General features: G+C 38.6%; 1 protein-coding gene across 1 annotated transcript; it reads left to right on the forward strand.

Moving 5' to 3' along the window:
* The first annotated feature begins 375 nt into the window (after positions 1-375).
* Positions 376-14,371, forward strand: TEFM (transcription elongation factor, mitochondrial). The gene is made up of 4 exons (XM_007485568.2): positions 376-505; positions 6,304-6,773; positions 8,545-8,694; positions 11,307-14,371. The coding sequence occupies exons 1-4, from the start codon at positions 469-471 to the stop codon at positions 11,742-11,744; spliced, it is 1,095 nt and encodes a 364-aa protein (XP_007485630.2). The 5' UTR covers positions 376-468; the 3' UTR covers positions 11,745-14,371.
* Positions 14,372-14,724: the final 353 nt, after the last annotated feature.

The raw sequence follows: 14,724 nt of genomic DNA on the forward strand, positions 1-14,724 counted from the left end.
TGTTTTATAATGCAATCACATATAATGTAATCCCTTATAAATAGGGTATTTCAATGTAATGTACATCATGTAATTTGCAAATAAATTTATATGACGTACACGTGTGTGCTCATGTGATATACATGTGTGCCCACAGGTGCAGGTGTGTTGCATATGTGCACACATGGGCGATGTCCGTGTATTGATGCATACACATACACATACACACAGATATATTCTACTCAGACATTTTTTACTGAGGTGTCCAAAGAATCAATGTAACTGAATCTAGTAGAAAACCCCGTCCTGTCATTCCCACGCGTGGCCACCAAGGAGCACCAGAGCGCCTTCTCGCCCTCAGCTCCTCTCCCGGAACCCGAACTGCAGGCCGGAACGTCTGTGCAGAGCTCCGGGGTCGGAAGCTCTCTTTTAAGAGGGCAACACTTGCCGGAAGTCAGGGTGGGAAATACGAAACGCGGCGATTTCGACATGAGTTTCCTCAGTGTCCTACGTCTGTTCCTGGAAGGTAAGGTGGACCTAAACCTGCAGCAAACAATTCTCTGTCCGTCTTGTCCGGAGCGGAGCGGCGTCCGCTCAGGGCGCGAGCCGGGACTGTGTCCCGCCCCTCTGCCCAACAGTTCATGCCTCCTCCAGACGCCCCTTCCCCTCTACCTTCCCCTCCATTCCTTCATCTTTCGCCCTCCTCCTCCTTCCTTTTCTTCTCCCCTTCCCCTTATTTCTTCCCCATCCTTCTACCCCTATACCTCCCCTCCCTTCACTTACTACCTTCTCTCTTCATACAACTTTCCTTCCTTCATTTCATTATATGTGGATTTTTTGCGGACCCTTTTTAAAAAGGAATTTATTAATATTTATTATTTTAATTTATTATTATTAATCAACATTATAAAACAATTTTGAGTTCCAAATTCTCTCCCTCCCATATCTCTTCCCACCCAATGAGAAATCAAGTCATATATCAATTCTACTTGTGAAATCCTGCAAAATATTTCCATATTAGTCATGTTTTTAAAAAGCAAGAAAAATAAAGTGAGAAAATTTTACTTCACTCTGCACTCAAGGGTTCCTCAGTTGTTTCTCTGGAAGTGGATAGTGTTTTTTATTATGATTCCTTTGGAAGTGTGTGGATTATTATTAGTCAGAGTAGCCCAAGTCTTTTACAGTTAATCATCCTTATGTAATTGCTATTACTTTGTACAGTGATCTGGTTCTGCTCACTTCACATCAGTTCATATAAGTCTAACCAGGCTTTTCTGAAACCAACCTCCTCTTCTTTTCCCACAGCACAGTAGTATTTGATCACAGTCATATGCCACTTATTCAGCCATTCCCCAATTGATGAGCATTCCCTTGGATTTATAAATTTGCCAACACAAAAAGCTGTCATAAATATTTTTGTGTATGTAGACTTCTTCCTTTGATCTTTTTGGGATTCAGACCTAGTACAGATATTGCTGGGTTGAAGGATATGAACAATTTAATAGCCCTTTGGGTTTAATTTCAAATTGCTCTCCATTAGGAATTAATTAATGTACCTATTTCCCCCCTCTCTAGCATTTGTCATTTCTGATAGGTTAACTCCAAAGTTGTTTTAATTTGCCTTCCTCTAATTAATGATGATTTAGAGCACTTTTTTATATGACTATAAATAACTTTAATTTCTTCTAAAAACCACAAGTTTATATCCTGTAGCCTTTTATCAATTGGGGAATGGCTCATATTTTTATAAATTTGACTCGCTTCTATACACAAGTATTTGAGAAATGAGGCCTTTGTCAGACTTTTAGCATAATGTAGTTTCCCTGATTATCTTATTTAATTGGGCCTGTTTTTGCTTTGTCTAAGATCATTATTCTACCCACTGCCTTTTTTTGTTTGTTTAACTAAAGCATATGAGATTTTGCTCCAGCCTTTTATTTTAACTCTGTATGTCTTTTGTTTCAAATGTGTCTTTGGTAAACAGTCTTTTGTTGGCTCTAGTTTCTAATCCATTCTGCTACATTCTTTAATCTTATAGGTGAGCTCATCTCATTCACATTCACAGTTAGGATTACTGGATATTTCTCTCCATCCGGTCTTCTATTTCTTCTTTTTTTATGTTGACCCTCCTCAAAAGTCTATTTTGCGTCTAATCACTGCCTCCTTTAATCTGTTCTCACTTTTCTCATTCCCTCTCCTTTCTCTTATCCCCATCCTTTCCTATATATATATCTATATAGGTGAGTCACATTTCTATATTCAGTTGCACATGTGTGTATATATTCTTTTCTCTTTGAACTAATTCCTGTGAGAATGAAGTTAAAACATTGTCCACCAACCCTCCCACTTTCCCCTCCATTTTAAAAACTTTTATGCCTTTTTTATGTGAGAAAAATTTCCCCATCCTCTCTTCCATTTTCTTCGTCCAATGCATCCCTCTTTAACGTTCCTTCTTTTTTTTTTTGAGATCATTCTAACATAATCAACTCACACTCATGCCTGCTGTCTCTGTAAACTCCTTTTAACTGCCCTAATAATGATGGTATGATTGTTGTCTTTCATTCTCAAGAAGACCAAAATTATATCACTGTGTCAGAGTCAGTGTACAGTGTAACCAACTGTGGCTGATCAAGCCAATATGTGCTCAAAAGGCTCTACTGTAGGTCAAGTACAAATAGAACATATGAACATTTGGGATGGAAATGTTGCTAAATTTGCACATTTCATATTTCTTTTGAGCTATTGCTGTACTGGATAGTCCTATCCCAGTGTCTCTCAAGTCTCACAATTGATGTCAAAATTCTTCCAAGAGACCTTAGTCTGTGTATCACTTCTTCTAACTTCCATGTGGGTGTTTGCCTTATGTAAGTTATCCATAATGATAAAGTTCTTAGGAGTTACTTATATCATCTTCCCATATAGGAACATTTTTTTTTTGACAATCAGGGTTAAATGACTTGCCCAGAATCACACAGTTAGTAAATGTCTGAGATCACATTTGAACCCTGGTCCCTCCAACTACAGGCCTGGTTCTCTATCCACTGTGCTACCTACCTGCCCCTCCCAGGTTAATTTATTGAATCCCTTATGATTACTCTTTCATGTTTACCTTTTAATATGCTTCTCTTGAGTCTTCTTTGAATGTCAGATTTTCTATTCCTCTCTAGTCTTTTCATCAGAATTTCTTGGAAATTCTCTTTTTCATTAAATTTCTATTTTTTCCCCTATAAATAATTATACTCAGTTTTTCTGGATACATAATTCTTTGTTGTAATCCTACCCCTTTTGCCTTCCAGAACATCATATTTTAAGCTTTCTGTTCCTTTCATGTGGAAGCTGCTAAAAGCTTGTGGGATTCTTACTGTGGCTCCATAATATTTGAATTGTTTTGGGGTTTTTTCTGTCTGCTTGAAGTATTTTCTCTTTGACCTAGGAATATGGAATTTAGCTATAATATTCCTGAGGGTTTTTGTTTCATGATTTCTTTCAAGAGATAATTGATGGACTTTTAATTTCTAATTTATCTTCCAGATCAAAGATATCAGGGAAGTTTTCTTTGATAATTTTTTGACATATAATTTCTAGGATTTTTCTTTGATCATGACTTTCAGTTAATCCAATAAAATATTTTAACCCTTACTCTATCTTAGTAACAATGCTTGGACAGAAGGATAAGGGATTATCTCTCCTCAATCTGTTTTCTAGGTCAGTTGTTTTTCTAATGAGTTATTTCTTTTTCTTTCTTTTTTTCTTTTTTCTTTCATTTTCTTTCATTCTTTTTACTTTGTTTTTGTTTCTTGGTGTCTCATGAAGTCATTAGCTCCCAGTTGTCCAATTCTAATTTTTAAGGAATTCTTTTTTTTAAACCCTTATCTTCCATCTTAGAATCAATACTGTATATTGGTTCTAAGGCAAAAGAGTGGTAAGGACTAGGCAATGGGGGTCAAGTGACTTGCCCAGGGTTACACAGCTAGGAAGTGTCTGAGGCCAGATTTGAACCCAGGAACTCACATCTCTAGGCCTGGCTCTCAGTCCACTGAGCTAGTACCCAGTTAAGGAATTATTTTCTTCAATGAACTTTTATACATCTTTCCATTTAAGCAATTCTATTTCTTATGGAGTTGTTTTCTTCAAGTGAATTTTTGTACTCTTTCCATTTGTCTAAATCTACTTTTTAAGGAATTGTTCTCTTTAGTAGATTTTGTGCTTCTTACTCGTTTTTGCCTATTCTGTTTTTTTAGTATTATTTTCTTCAGTATTAATCAAGCTGTTAATTATTCATTATTAACCAGGCTGCATCACTCTCATTTTATTTTCTTAGCAATTAGCATTTTATTGAAGGCTTTTTTGTAGCTGTTTGTTTGTTTGTTTTTTTACTTTAAACTTCATGTCAAAGTTGAGCTCTTCTCACCTTAGAGTGGAGAAGGTATTGTACCTAGCTTTAGGCTTTTTTCATGCTACTAGTTTCAGAGTTATTTTTTTTGGGGGGGGGGGGTCTGCAAGTTTTTGGTGCTTCCAAGGTGGCGCAATTCTGAGTGAGTTGTGGTCACTGCTCTCTGGATCTGTACTCTGTTCTTTACCCAGGTAGGGCTTTTGGTTCCCTGCAGCCACAGTTGCTCATGCTCCTCTTTCTTTGGTACTGTGAAGACCCTCAGCACTTCTTTCCATCCTGCCACTGCTAACCAAATCTACTTATGGGTAATAAAATTTCTATTCAGTGCAGCTGTAACCAATGCTAACAGAGTTGCCTATAAACTCTTTCTGATTTCCAACCCCCTTACCATCTCTGGGATGAGAGCTGCCAAAGCTGCTCCTGCTGCTGTAGCACCCATGTGTTGTCCCCAGACAGGCCTCTGCCCTGGTGACATAGACTTCTCTTGCCGGCCTCTTAGGTTTTCTTAGGTCTGGAAAATGTCTGACCTTTACTTTTGGTTAGGTCTGCTGCTCCAAAATTTGATTTGAAGTGTTAGTTAAAGTGGTTTGGATGTGGTGATGGAATACTGTTGTGCATAAAGAATGATAAACTGCTTGATTTCCATATGAGCTGGAAAGACCTCCATGAACTGATGAGGAGTGAAATGAGCAGAACCAGAACACTGTGTACAGAAACTGAAACATTATGGGATGATCATATGTAATCGACTTTGCTACTATTAGCAATGCAGTGATCCAGGACAAACCTGAGGGACCTATGAGAAGAAAAGCCATCTATATCAAGAGAAAAAACTGTGGGCGTAGAAATACAGAAGGAAAACATTTTATTTATCACTTGTTTAAATGGATATAGAATGTGGAGTTTTAGTTTTTAAAAGATGGCTATTACCAAAATGAATACTATGGAAACAGGTATTGAGTGATAATACACATATAAGCCAGTGGAATTGCTTGTTGGCTATGGGAGGGGGGAGGGAAAGAATCATGTAACCATGGAAAAATATTTAAATTAAAAAGAGAGAGAGCAAATGTTGGGAATTTTCAACTGGATGGCTGCCCCTAACCCACCATCTTGGGTCAATCTTTGAAGGCCCTTGCTGCAGACTTTCCCAGTCCAAGTTGAGAATAAAGCTCTCTAGAGACAATGAAATTTAACTTTGTGTTCACACATACACGCACACATGCATATATATCTGACTGTATAGGAAATAAAACTTAGGGCCTATAACTAGTAAGAAAAGAGAGTGGAGCAAGTTTCAGGGGATCACACATCACAGTGCAGACTGGTGGGAAGAGTGCTGGATCTAGATCAAAAGAACCTGGATTCAGATTCTGGCCCTTCCATTTATGACCTTACTACTCGGTGATTCTGAGCAAGTTCCTCATCTTCTCTGGGACTCAATTGCATCCTAGGTAAAATGAGGGAGTTGAATTAGATCCAGAGGTTTTTAACATTTTTTGAGTCAGGGACTCCTGTAGCAATCTGGTGGAACCTAAAAGGCCACTTCTCAGAATTGTAGTTTGAATGCATAAAATAAAATATATGAAATTACAAAGTAAACCAATTCTATTGAAGTACGATTATTTTAGAAAAAGGGGGGGGGGCAGCTGGGTGGCTCAGTAGATGGAGAGCCAGGCCTAGAGACAGGAGGTCCTGGGTTCAAATCTGGCCTCAGACACTTCCCAGCTGTATGACCCTGGGCAAGTCACTTAACCCCCCAATGTCTAGCCCTTACCACTCTTCTGCCTTGGAATCAATACACAGTATTGATTCCAAGACAGAAGGTAAGGGTTAAGGACCCAGGCCTAAACTTAATGAATTCTTAAATCTTTTCAGTTCTAAACATATGAACTCCAATGAACTATGTGACCCATTCTTTTCCATTTTAGGAAAATGGAAACATTTTCCTGTTATGATGTGCCCATCTCTGTACCACTCTCTGCATATGTCCTGCTGTCAGAGAAAATCCATAGCCCCAGTGAAGAAAACAGACTTTGTCTCAGTCTCATCAGATGAGAGCTTAAAAGACACTGGGAAAAGATTGGAAGATCTTTACTCTTCTGAAGAGAAATCAGCTATTTTGCAGGTGCTCAACACAGCATCTGTCAATGAACTTGGCGCTTTCACATTTCTTCGAGGAAGGAAGTCCATCAACATTGTAAAGCACAGGGAAAAACATGGACCCTTTCAAGACTTGGAAAGCTTAATGGAAGTGCCCTTGTTTCAGTATAAAAGTACAGTGAAGGTGTGTGACTCAATTCTTCATCCAGAGTCCAAAGAGAAAAAGAAAGAGAAAAAAATACTGGAAAACTCATTAGGAAAGTTTGTCAGACTGGGAATAGAAAGAAAAAAACTTAAGGTATGCCTTTTTCTCAAAAACTATCTTACCTATTCTGTGTGAATCTGTGTCCTAGACACTGGATAACAAAATGATATGATTTCTGGCTCAGGAACTTCTGATCTATTGGGAGATCTAGAACCTATAAACATAAGCTATTTGTCAGCAATATAAACTGAGTACTAAGAAACCAAGTAGCCTAAATGAGCCAGGAATTGAAAAGAGAATGAGAGAATTGTGGGCTTAATTAGGGAAAGTTTCCTTGAATTTGAAAAATGGGCAACATTTGGAAAGGAAGGGAGGGAATAAGCAAAAATGAAGTGGAGATAAAAGTAGCTTGTGTGAGGGTTGGCAAATAGAGGAATCTAAGAATGTGCCTGGAACAAAGTTTTGGGGTATGTGAAGGTGGTGGTGAGAAACTAAATTACTAAGGTATATTGGGGCCAGATTTCAGAGCACTGAATGATGCTAAAAGGATAAAAGATGGAAGTGAAACAGCCCTTGCCCTCAAGGACCTTATATTCTTTTAAGGGGAATACAATGTAGGACCATAGATTTAGAGCTAGAATGGACTTCAGAGACCAAACTCTTCATATTACAGATGAGGAAACAGGCCTAGAGAAGACATAACTTCTGTTAGGTCAACATTTGTATAAAGAAAATTAAATATAAAATATATGGAGTCACTTTGAGGGGAGAAAGCACTTGCAATTGATGGGATCAGAATATGGGGTATCAATTGAGCTGATAGGTAGAAATTCTAGAAGGCAGAGAGATAAGGAAAGCATAGCCAGGAAGACAGGAGATGGAATGTTGCATATAGGAAAGAGTAGACAGACCAATTTGGCTGAAATACTGTGTGCAAGTTGGAGCCAGCCAGATTGAGAAGGTTCAAGAGCTGAACTTTATCCAACAGGCAATAGAAAGCAGCCTGGTAATCTAGAGGAACTGTTAGGGAATGATTTCTATCAAGGATTTCCAACTTGATGGGTGTGGAGTTACTGCAGAGGGTCTGTAGAGCTCTATGCATCAAGCCTTGTCATGTTTATTTCTATTATCAACAAAACGTGCAGCCTGACTTGTAAGAATAAGCCCATAGAATTCTGTAGGCTGAATGTCTTGAACATTTTTGTATGTGGTTTTCAAATATACATAAATCTGATTGTGACTAATAAAATACAAATACATGTAAGTATTTCTTTTTGGTTTTGTGTCTTCTTCTTAATCATTGGCTACTTAAAGGCAAGGACAGTTGCTCTCTGTGAGCCTGTGAAATGTTTTTATTCTAGAAGAGGCCAGATACCCACTAATTCTACCAACATCTTCCACCTGTTAGGAAAAAAAAAACAAGGAAGGTAGTTTTTCTTTTCCAGCACAATTGAAGAAAGTCTTCTGCTTCTCAGTAGGACTTGTTCCCAAAACAAGACTTAGTCCTATTGCTTCCTACAGATTCAAAAATTATTTTCCATTCTTTATTTCCAAATATAATTCCCTGCCTTACTACAGTGAAGTGAAATGTTTGGAGGACAGTCTTGTGTCTTTCAGGAGCATTTCTCCAGGCAAGGCATGACCGTACCCTAAAGCTCATATTGCAGTGCTTTTCAATCCTTAAAAATGTAGTGATTGCTTCCTTTTATGCTTGGTATATTACACATATTATTTGTGGGTAATGGAAGGCCAGGCACTTGGGAGAGTGACCCAGGTATGCCATCTCTCTAAAGGGAATCTTATAAATAGGTCTTACCCTCTTCAAAGATGCTAGCAGTTGAACCATATTTTGTATTTGTTTTAGGCAGCTAAGAGTATTGTCTCTATTGTTTTTGGTAACGAAAGAATTGCCTGGGCTCACCTTGATAACACAGTAATGGTTCTTGACTGGCGACAAGAAAATAACTTTAAACTGATGAAAGAAACATACACGCCGGCTATGTATCTGAAAATGGTGAGTAAGCTATCCTGCTCCAAGAGCTCTCTTTGCAGCTTAATCTGTGTCCTCATAGTGTTGGGAGGAATAGGGCAAAGAGTAATGTGGCAGAGTTGTTGGAACCCATCTGTTCTTATGTTTGTTCTCACCTGGGCTCTTTCCATCCTGTTGGGTCTTCATGCACAGTTGACTCTAGAAATATATATATATATATTTTACAATTGAGTAGGGACTAAAATTTTGTAAGTGGGCACTAGAAAAAAGAAAATTAAATTCTAGTATTGAAAATTTTTCAAAACTCGACCACCATCTTACAGAATAGTCAGCATTCATCCAAGACTTTAAAGCTTACCAAGCTCTTTACACACATTATCTCCTCTCTGCCCCATAGGGGCCTTGTGAAGGGAGGAGCTACAGGTTCTGTTCTCCTTTTACAAAAGAAGAAAACAAATCCCATTTTAATGTTGCCTTGCCTCTGGTCACAGTCAGACTAAAGGTGGGATGTGTACTTAGATCTTTTAACTCCAATCCAGACTTGTTATTCACTACTGACTTTTGAAAGGGTCTCCATATTTTCATCTAATGCTCATGACCCCAAGAAGGTAGACAGGACAAGTGTTACCAATCACTTTGTACCTGTTTCTTCATGCTGACAGTGGAGGCAATTGACTTTGCCTGTAAACATAACATGGCAAAGTTAGAATTAGAACTTCACTCTCCTGAGTTTTGTCCCATATTTCTTAATAAAAGAAAAAGAAAAAATTGAGAGAGCATGGAAAATTTTACCTGTCAGACCTATGGTTAAGGGAAGAATTTATCACCAAATGAGATAGAGATCAAGGGAAGTAAAATGGGTAATTTTGTACAAACAAAACCAGCACAGCCAAGATTAGAAGGAAAGTAGAAAACTGGGGGAGAAATTTTAGAGCAAGTTTCTCTGGTAAAGGCCTACTACCTCAAATATAATAGGGAACTGGGTCAAATTTAGAAAAATATGAATCATTCCCCCAATTGATATAGGGTCAAAGGATAAGGATAGGAAGTTTTCAGAAGAAATCAAAGCTATCAATAGCCACATGAAAAAATATTCTAAGTAATTATTGATTAGAGAAATGCAAATTAAAACAACTCTGAGGTACCACTTCCCACCCACCAGATTGGCTTACATGACAGAAAAGGGAAATGATAAATGTGGAAAAATAAGAACCCTAACTTTCTGTCGGCAGAACATGCCCAACCATTCTGGAGAACAGTTTGGAGCTATAAAACTGTGCATATCCTTTGGCCCAAAAATACCACTACTGGGTCTGTGTCTCAAAGAGATTAAAAAGGAAAAAGACCTATATATACAAAAATAGGGCATCTCTTTTTGTGGCGGCAAAGAATAAAGTGAGGGAATGCTTATCAATTGGGAATGACTGAACCAATTGTGGTATATAAGAGTGGAATACTATTACACTATAAGAAATGATGAAGAGGATAATTTCAGAAAGACCTGAAATTTATGTGAACTGATGCAAAGTGAAGTGAGCCGAACACAGTAACATTGTAGGATGATCAACGGTGAATGACTTGGCTATTCTGATCAATACAGTGACCCAAGACAATCCCAAAAGACTCATGATGAAAATGCTGTGTACCTCCAGAGAAAGTACTAATGGTATCTGAGTACAATTAAAAGCATAATTGTTTTTACTTTATTTTTTTGCTATTTTTTGTAGCATGACTAATATAGAAACATTTTGCATGATTTCACGTGTATAAATTGAAGTCACATTTCTTGCCTTCTCAGTAGGGCAGAGAAAGGAGCAAGAGAGAGGGAGAAAATTTAGAGCTTGGAATTTTTTTTTAATGTAAAAAATAAATAATAAATTTATTCAAAAGAAAAGAAAGAAAAGCAAGATTGGCAAATATTGATTTGAAAACATGTGGTAAATAATCATTTTAGACTAGTGCAAGAACCCGGGTCATCTTGTTTAGTTGACATCCTACTTATGAGGTGACTGAAGCTCAGGGACTTGCCCAATCTTTCCCTTCCTCGTTAGTGGCAGAGCCAGGAGTAGTGTGGCCCAGGCTTTTGGCTCCCACAATGTTTTCTCATTATAAACCCACTTTAAAAAATTTAGTTTCTAACTGATTATAAAAGTAACATTTCTAGAGCCAACTCTACATAAAAATACAATTTAATAAAGCACCTATTAATTCAAACAGTATTGGAGGACTATTAAATAATCCACTCTTTCTGAATCAAATTTAATTTGTTGCTTCATCATTTTAGTCATGTCCAACTCTTCAGGACCCCATTTGTGGTTTTCTTGGCAAAAAAAATGGAGTGGTTTACCATTTCCTTCTTCAGCTCATTTTAAAAATGAGGAAAATAAGGTTAAATGACTTGCCCATGGTCACACAGCTACTGTCTGAGGACAAATTTGAACTCGGGAAGATGTCTTCCCAATTCCGAGTCCAAGATATCCACTGCATCACCTAGCTGCTCCCTTATCAAATACACACAGCTCCTCTAATCATTGTAAAATGGGTTAAATAGTTTTGTTGTGAGGAAATAATGATGTGCTGGAGAAAATGACTCATCAATAACTGTTGACTTCTCTGTGACTCTTCCTTGCTTTTAGATTTCTTCAGTAGTTTCAAAAATTCCTGAAGCAGATTTTTATATTTTGGAAAAAAGAACCTTTTCTCTTCAGCAGACCACTCTGTTTCCTGTCACGTTACACTTCCACATTGTGGAGGCCATGCTGTATTCCTTGTTAAACAAAACGTTTGCTCAAGATGGCCAACATCGGGTGTTGAGCATGAACCGTAATGTGGTGGGGAAGCATTTTGATTTGATGCTTGGGACTATGCGAACTAGTGGCATGGCCTTGGTGCAGCAGTTTCTCTCAGATTTCCCAAAGCAAGAAAAGCCCCGGGTCTCCTTTCCACTCGAGAACCTAGTGCGCTATAGAAGCATGATGGAGACTGATGGAAGAAAAATAAAGGAAGAATTGTGGGATTCCCTGCTGCAAGCAGTGGCTTTCTATGAACTTTTCATGTTCGACCCTCAATCATAAAGCTTTTCTTGGGTGCAAGATGGCACAGACAATGGCTCTTAAACCTTGTCTTGCTCACAGCATGATGTAACAGAGCACTGGACTTGGAGTCTGAAATCCTGTGTTGTACACTTTCTGTCTGGACCTGAACAAGTTTCCTTAGCTTCCTCAACTGTATGGCCTCTAATTCTAAACCCTTCTAACTCTAAAGCGATGATTCCCAGCCCACTGGCCTCTTAAGTTGGCAACAAAGAACCATTCCTGGACCTCTAGTCAGGCCTTTGGGCCTCGGGAGTCTTCAGCTCTCCCACCCATCAGGCCTCCAGCAGTCTGTATCACCCTCTTCTTTGTTTCTTCAGGACAGGAAGTAGAAGAGGTAGGTACCTTGCACTAGTCTCTGTGGATAGAGCTGGTATCGTGACCTTCCTCATACAAAGCTGGAAAAGCTTCAGGTTCTGCAAACTGCCAGGCAGAAACTCAGAGCCTCCTTTTGAGAACCAGCAGATATGATCTCTGCTCTCTACTGGTTTTTTTCCCCTAAACCACACTGACCCCAGAAAAATGACTTATTTATGAAACGAGAGTGGATTGGACTAGTTCGGCGTTTAGGAACTTTTTAGAGATCATGGGCTCAAACTGTACTCTCAAGCCACCTGTGAGCCTCCTACATTACCTCAGATGGCAGAGAGAAGGAGGAGAGAGGAAGTGCTTGCATTGGGTAGCTTGGCAGAGGGGCAGAGCATGTGAAAAATGACCTCAGGTATAGTAGAAAAGGGGAGTGGAGCAGCCCCTTCTGGCATGCCAGGGTATATGGGCCACATTTTCACCAATGCTAGACTAATTCCTTTCCAGTAGTAATATTAAAAAATTCCAAATTATCCTTGGCTCTTATTGGCAGCATTTTTAAGATTGTGTAATATGCCTACCTTTTTGTCAAAGACTGAGAGAACATGATTAGTTGAAATTGGGATTTTTAGACGTCTACCTGCAAAGCTTTTACATTTTTAGTGATTGGCTAAAAAGTGATGTCAGATTAGTTATTTAGAATGTTTACTGAGAGTCCAGTGCTAAAGTTACCAAGATGGTAGCTCTCCTTCCTTCTACTTGTCTGGCCTCTTAGATGATGGTGCATATGACATATGACCTTGCCCTTGCAAGCTGTGCCATACGTGGTGTTACACTACAGGTTGACAAAATGACATGTATTCTCATTTGGGGTTTTTAATGTTTGTGTCTCCCCAGGAAATATTGGAATAATAAAAGCTCCTACTCTCTGGTGACAAGCCCTATTGTATTTAATTATTTCTGCTTTCCTTTTGCCTGCCTCAGGGTTTGGGCTTTTTTAAAAGCCTTTACTATCTGGTTCCTTGCTACCTTTCCAGTCTCCTTATACTTTACTTCATTCTATGGACTCTGTGATAGAGCACCCCTAGCCTCCCTGCCATTGCAGATAGGAAGCTGTCCTTGGATTCAGAAAGACCTAGGTTTAAGTCTCCCACTTTGGGCTATAAGAACATTGGCAAATCAATTAGTTAGCCTCCCCTGCTCTAGGCTAGAAGTGTAAAACAACCTTTTGGCAATAATTTAGAGTAGTGATGGCAAACCTTTTAGAGACAATGCCATGCCTTGTCCCCTACTGTGAACTGTGTCCCACCCCTACTGCGTGCCTTGCCCCTCCTCCCACCTTGTGCTATGCTCCCTACAGTGTGCTGGAGAGAAGGAGGGGAGTGTCCCAAGCTCTCTGCTCAGGAGAGGGAATAAGTGTGCTTCCATTGGGCTGCTGGGCAGGGGGGGAGGGGGGGGAAGGAAGCAGCTCCACCCAAGTCCCTCTGCCTTTCTAATAACTAACTGGTGGTCAACTGCATATGTGCCCACAGAGAGGGCTCTATGTGCCATCTTTGACACATGTACCATAGGTTTGCCACCACAGCTCTAGAATGTCAAGGAACAAGATTAAAATATAATTGGGAAATATTTAACAAGATAAATACAAATACAATAAGACATAGATAATGTTAATGCCTATCATTTGATCTTTTGCATTTGTCATCACTCACAGATTTAATTTCTTACATCACCATTTCACTGTTTCTTATCTGTTTTCTCCTAATTTTAACAGCCATCTGTCTTTCACTATTTTCTCCCATCTCCATGTACCAAACTACATACATTATAATCCTGGCTTCATAATTCTCTTCTAACCATATCTACATATTTGGGTTTAGTCTCTGATTTTATAGCTTCTCTCATTTGCTGCAAATCTGTTGCATGTTGAGTGGATTTTAACGTACAATGATCACAACAAGTGGGCTTTTGCTTATGTATTTTACTTTTGTGCTTTTGTTGTTACTAACTTCATACTTCTTTTTTAGAAAACAGTCTTTGATCAGGTATCCTGTCTTATGGCAGAAAAAATCATTGCCTAGTCTGTCTCTGCATTGTTCTTGGCTTATAAACAGGTTTTGGGTATGTCCTAACAGTATTCAACTTTTTAATTTCTTCAATTTCTTTGTCTCTTAAATTTTTCTGTGATTCTTCCAATTTTTGCTATAAATCTGCCACCTGTTTACTTTGATCTGTGTGACTCTCAAATATATATGATGTACCCTCTCATAATTCAATTAAACTCAGTGTCATATTTAGGAAAATAATGTTTGAAAAGGTTTTTTAAGTGTGGTGTGCATCCTTTCAAAAATTGTCTCCTTACATGCGATGTAGACTCTTCTGTGTTTGTTTCTATACCCATTATAGCTTCAGCCATCTCAGACAGGCAATCAATAAAGGAAGCTGGATGTTCTCCTTTATTTTGCACCAATCTGTCAAATTTTCCCCAAACATTTGGTTTTGAGCAACACATTTTTATGGCTTGGCTTATTTCCTTAGGTAGGTCATGCTAATGGGATTAGAGAAATCAAAGTCCTCCCCATTGCTCCTCTGTAGGCCAACTTGTCAGTGCAGTTTCTGACCAGAAAAAAAATTACATCTTTATTTTCATCAACTT

Source organism: Monodelphis domestica, chromosome 2 (assembly GCF_027887165.1).
Source record: "Monodelphis domestica isolate mMonDom1 chromosome 2, mMonDom1.pri, whole genome shotgun sequence".
Lineage (NCBI taxonomy): Eukaryota > Metazoa > Chordata > Mammalia > Didelphimorphia > Didelphidae > Monodelphis > Monodelphis domestica.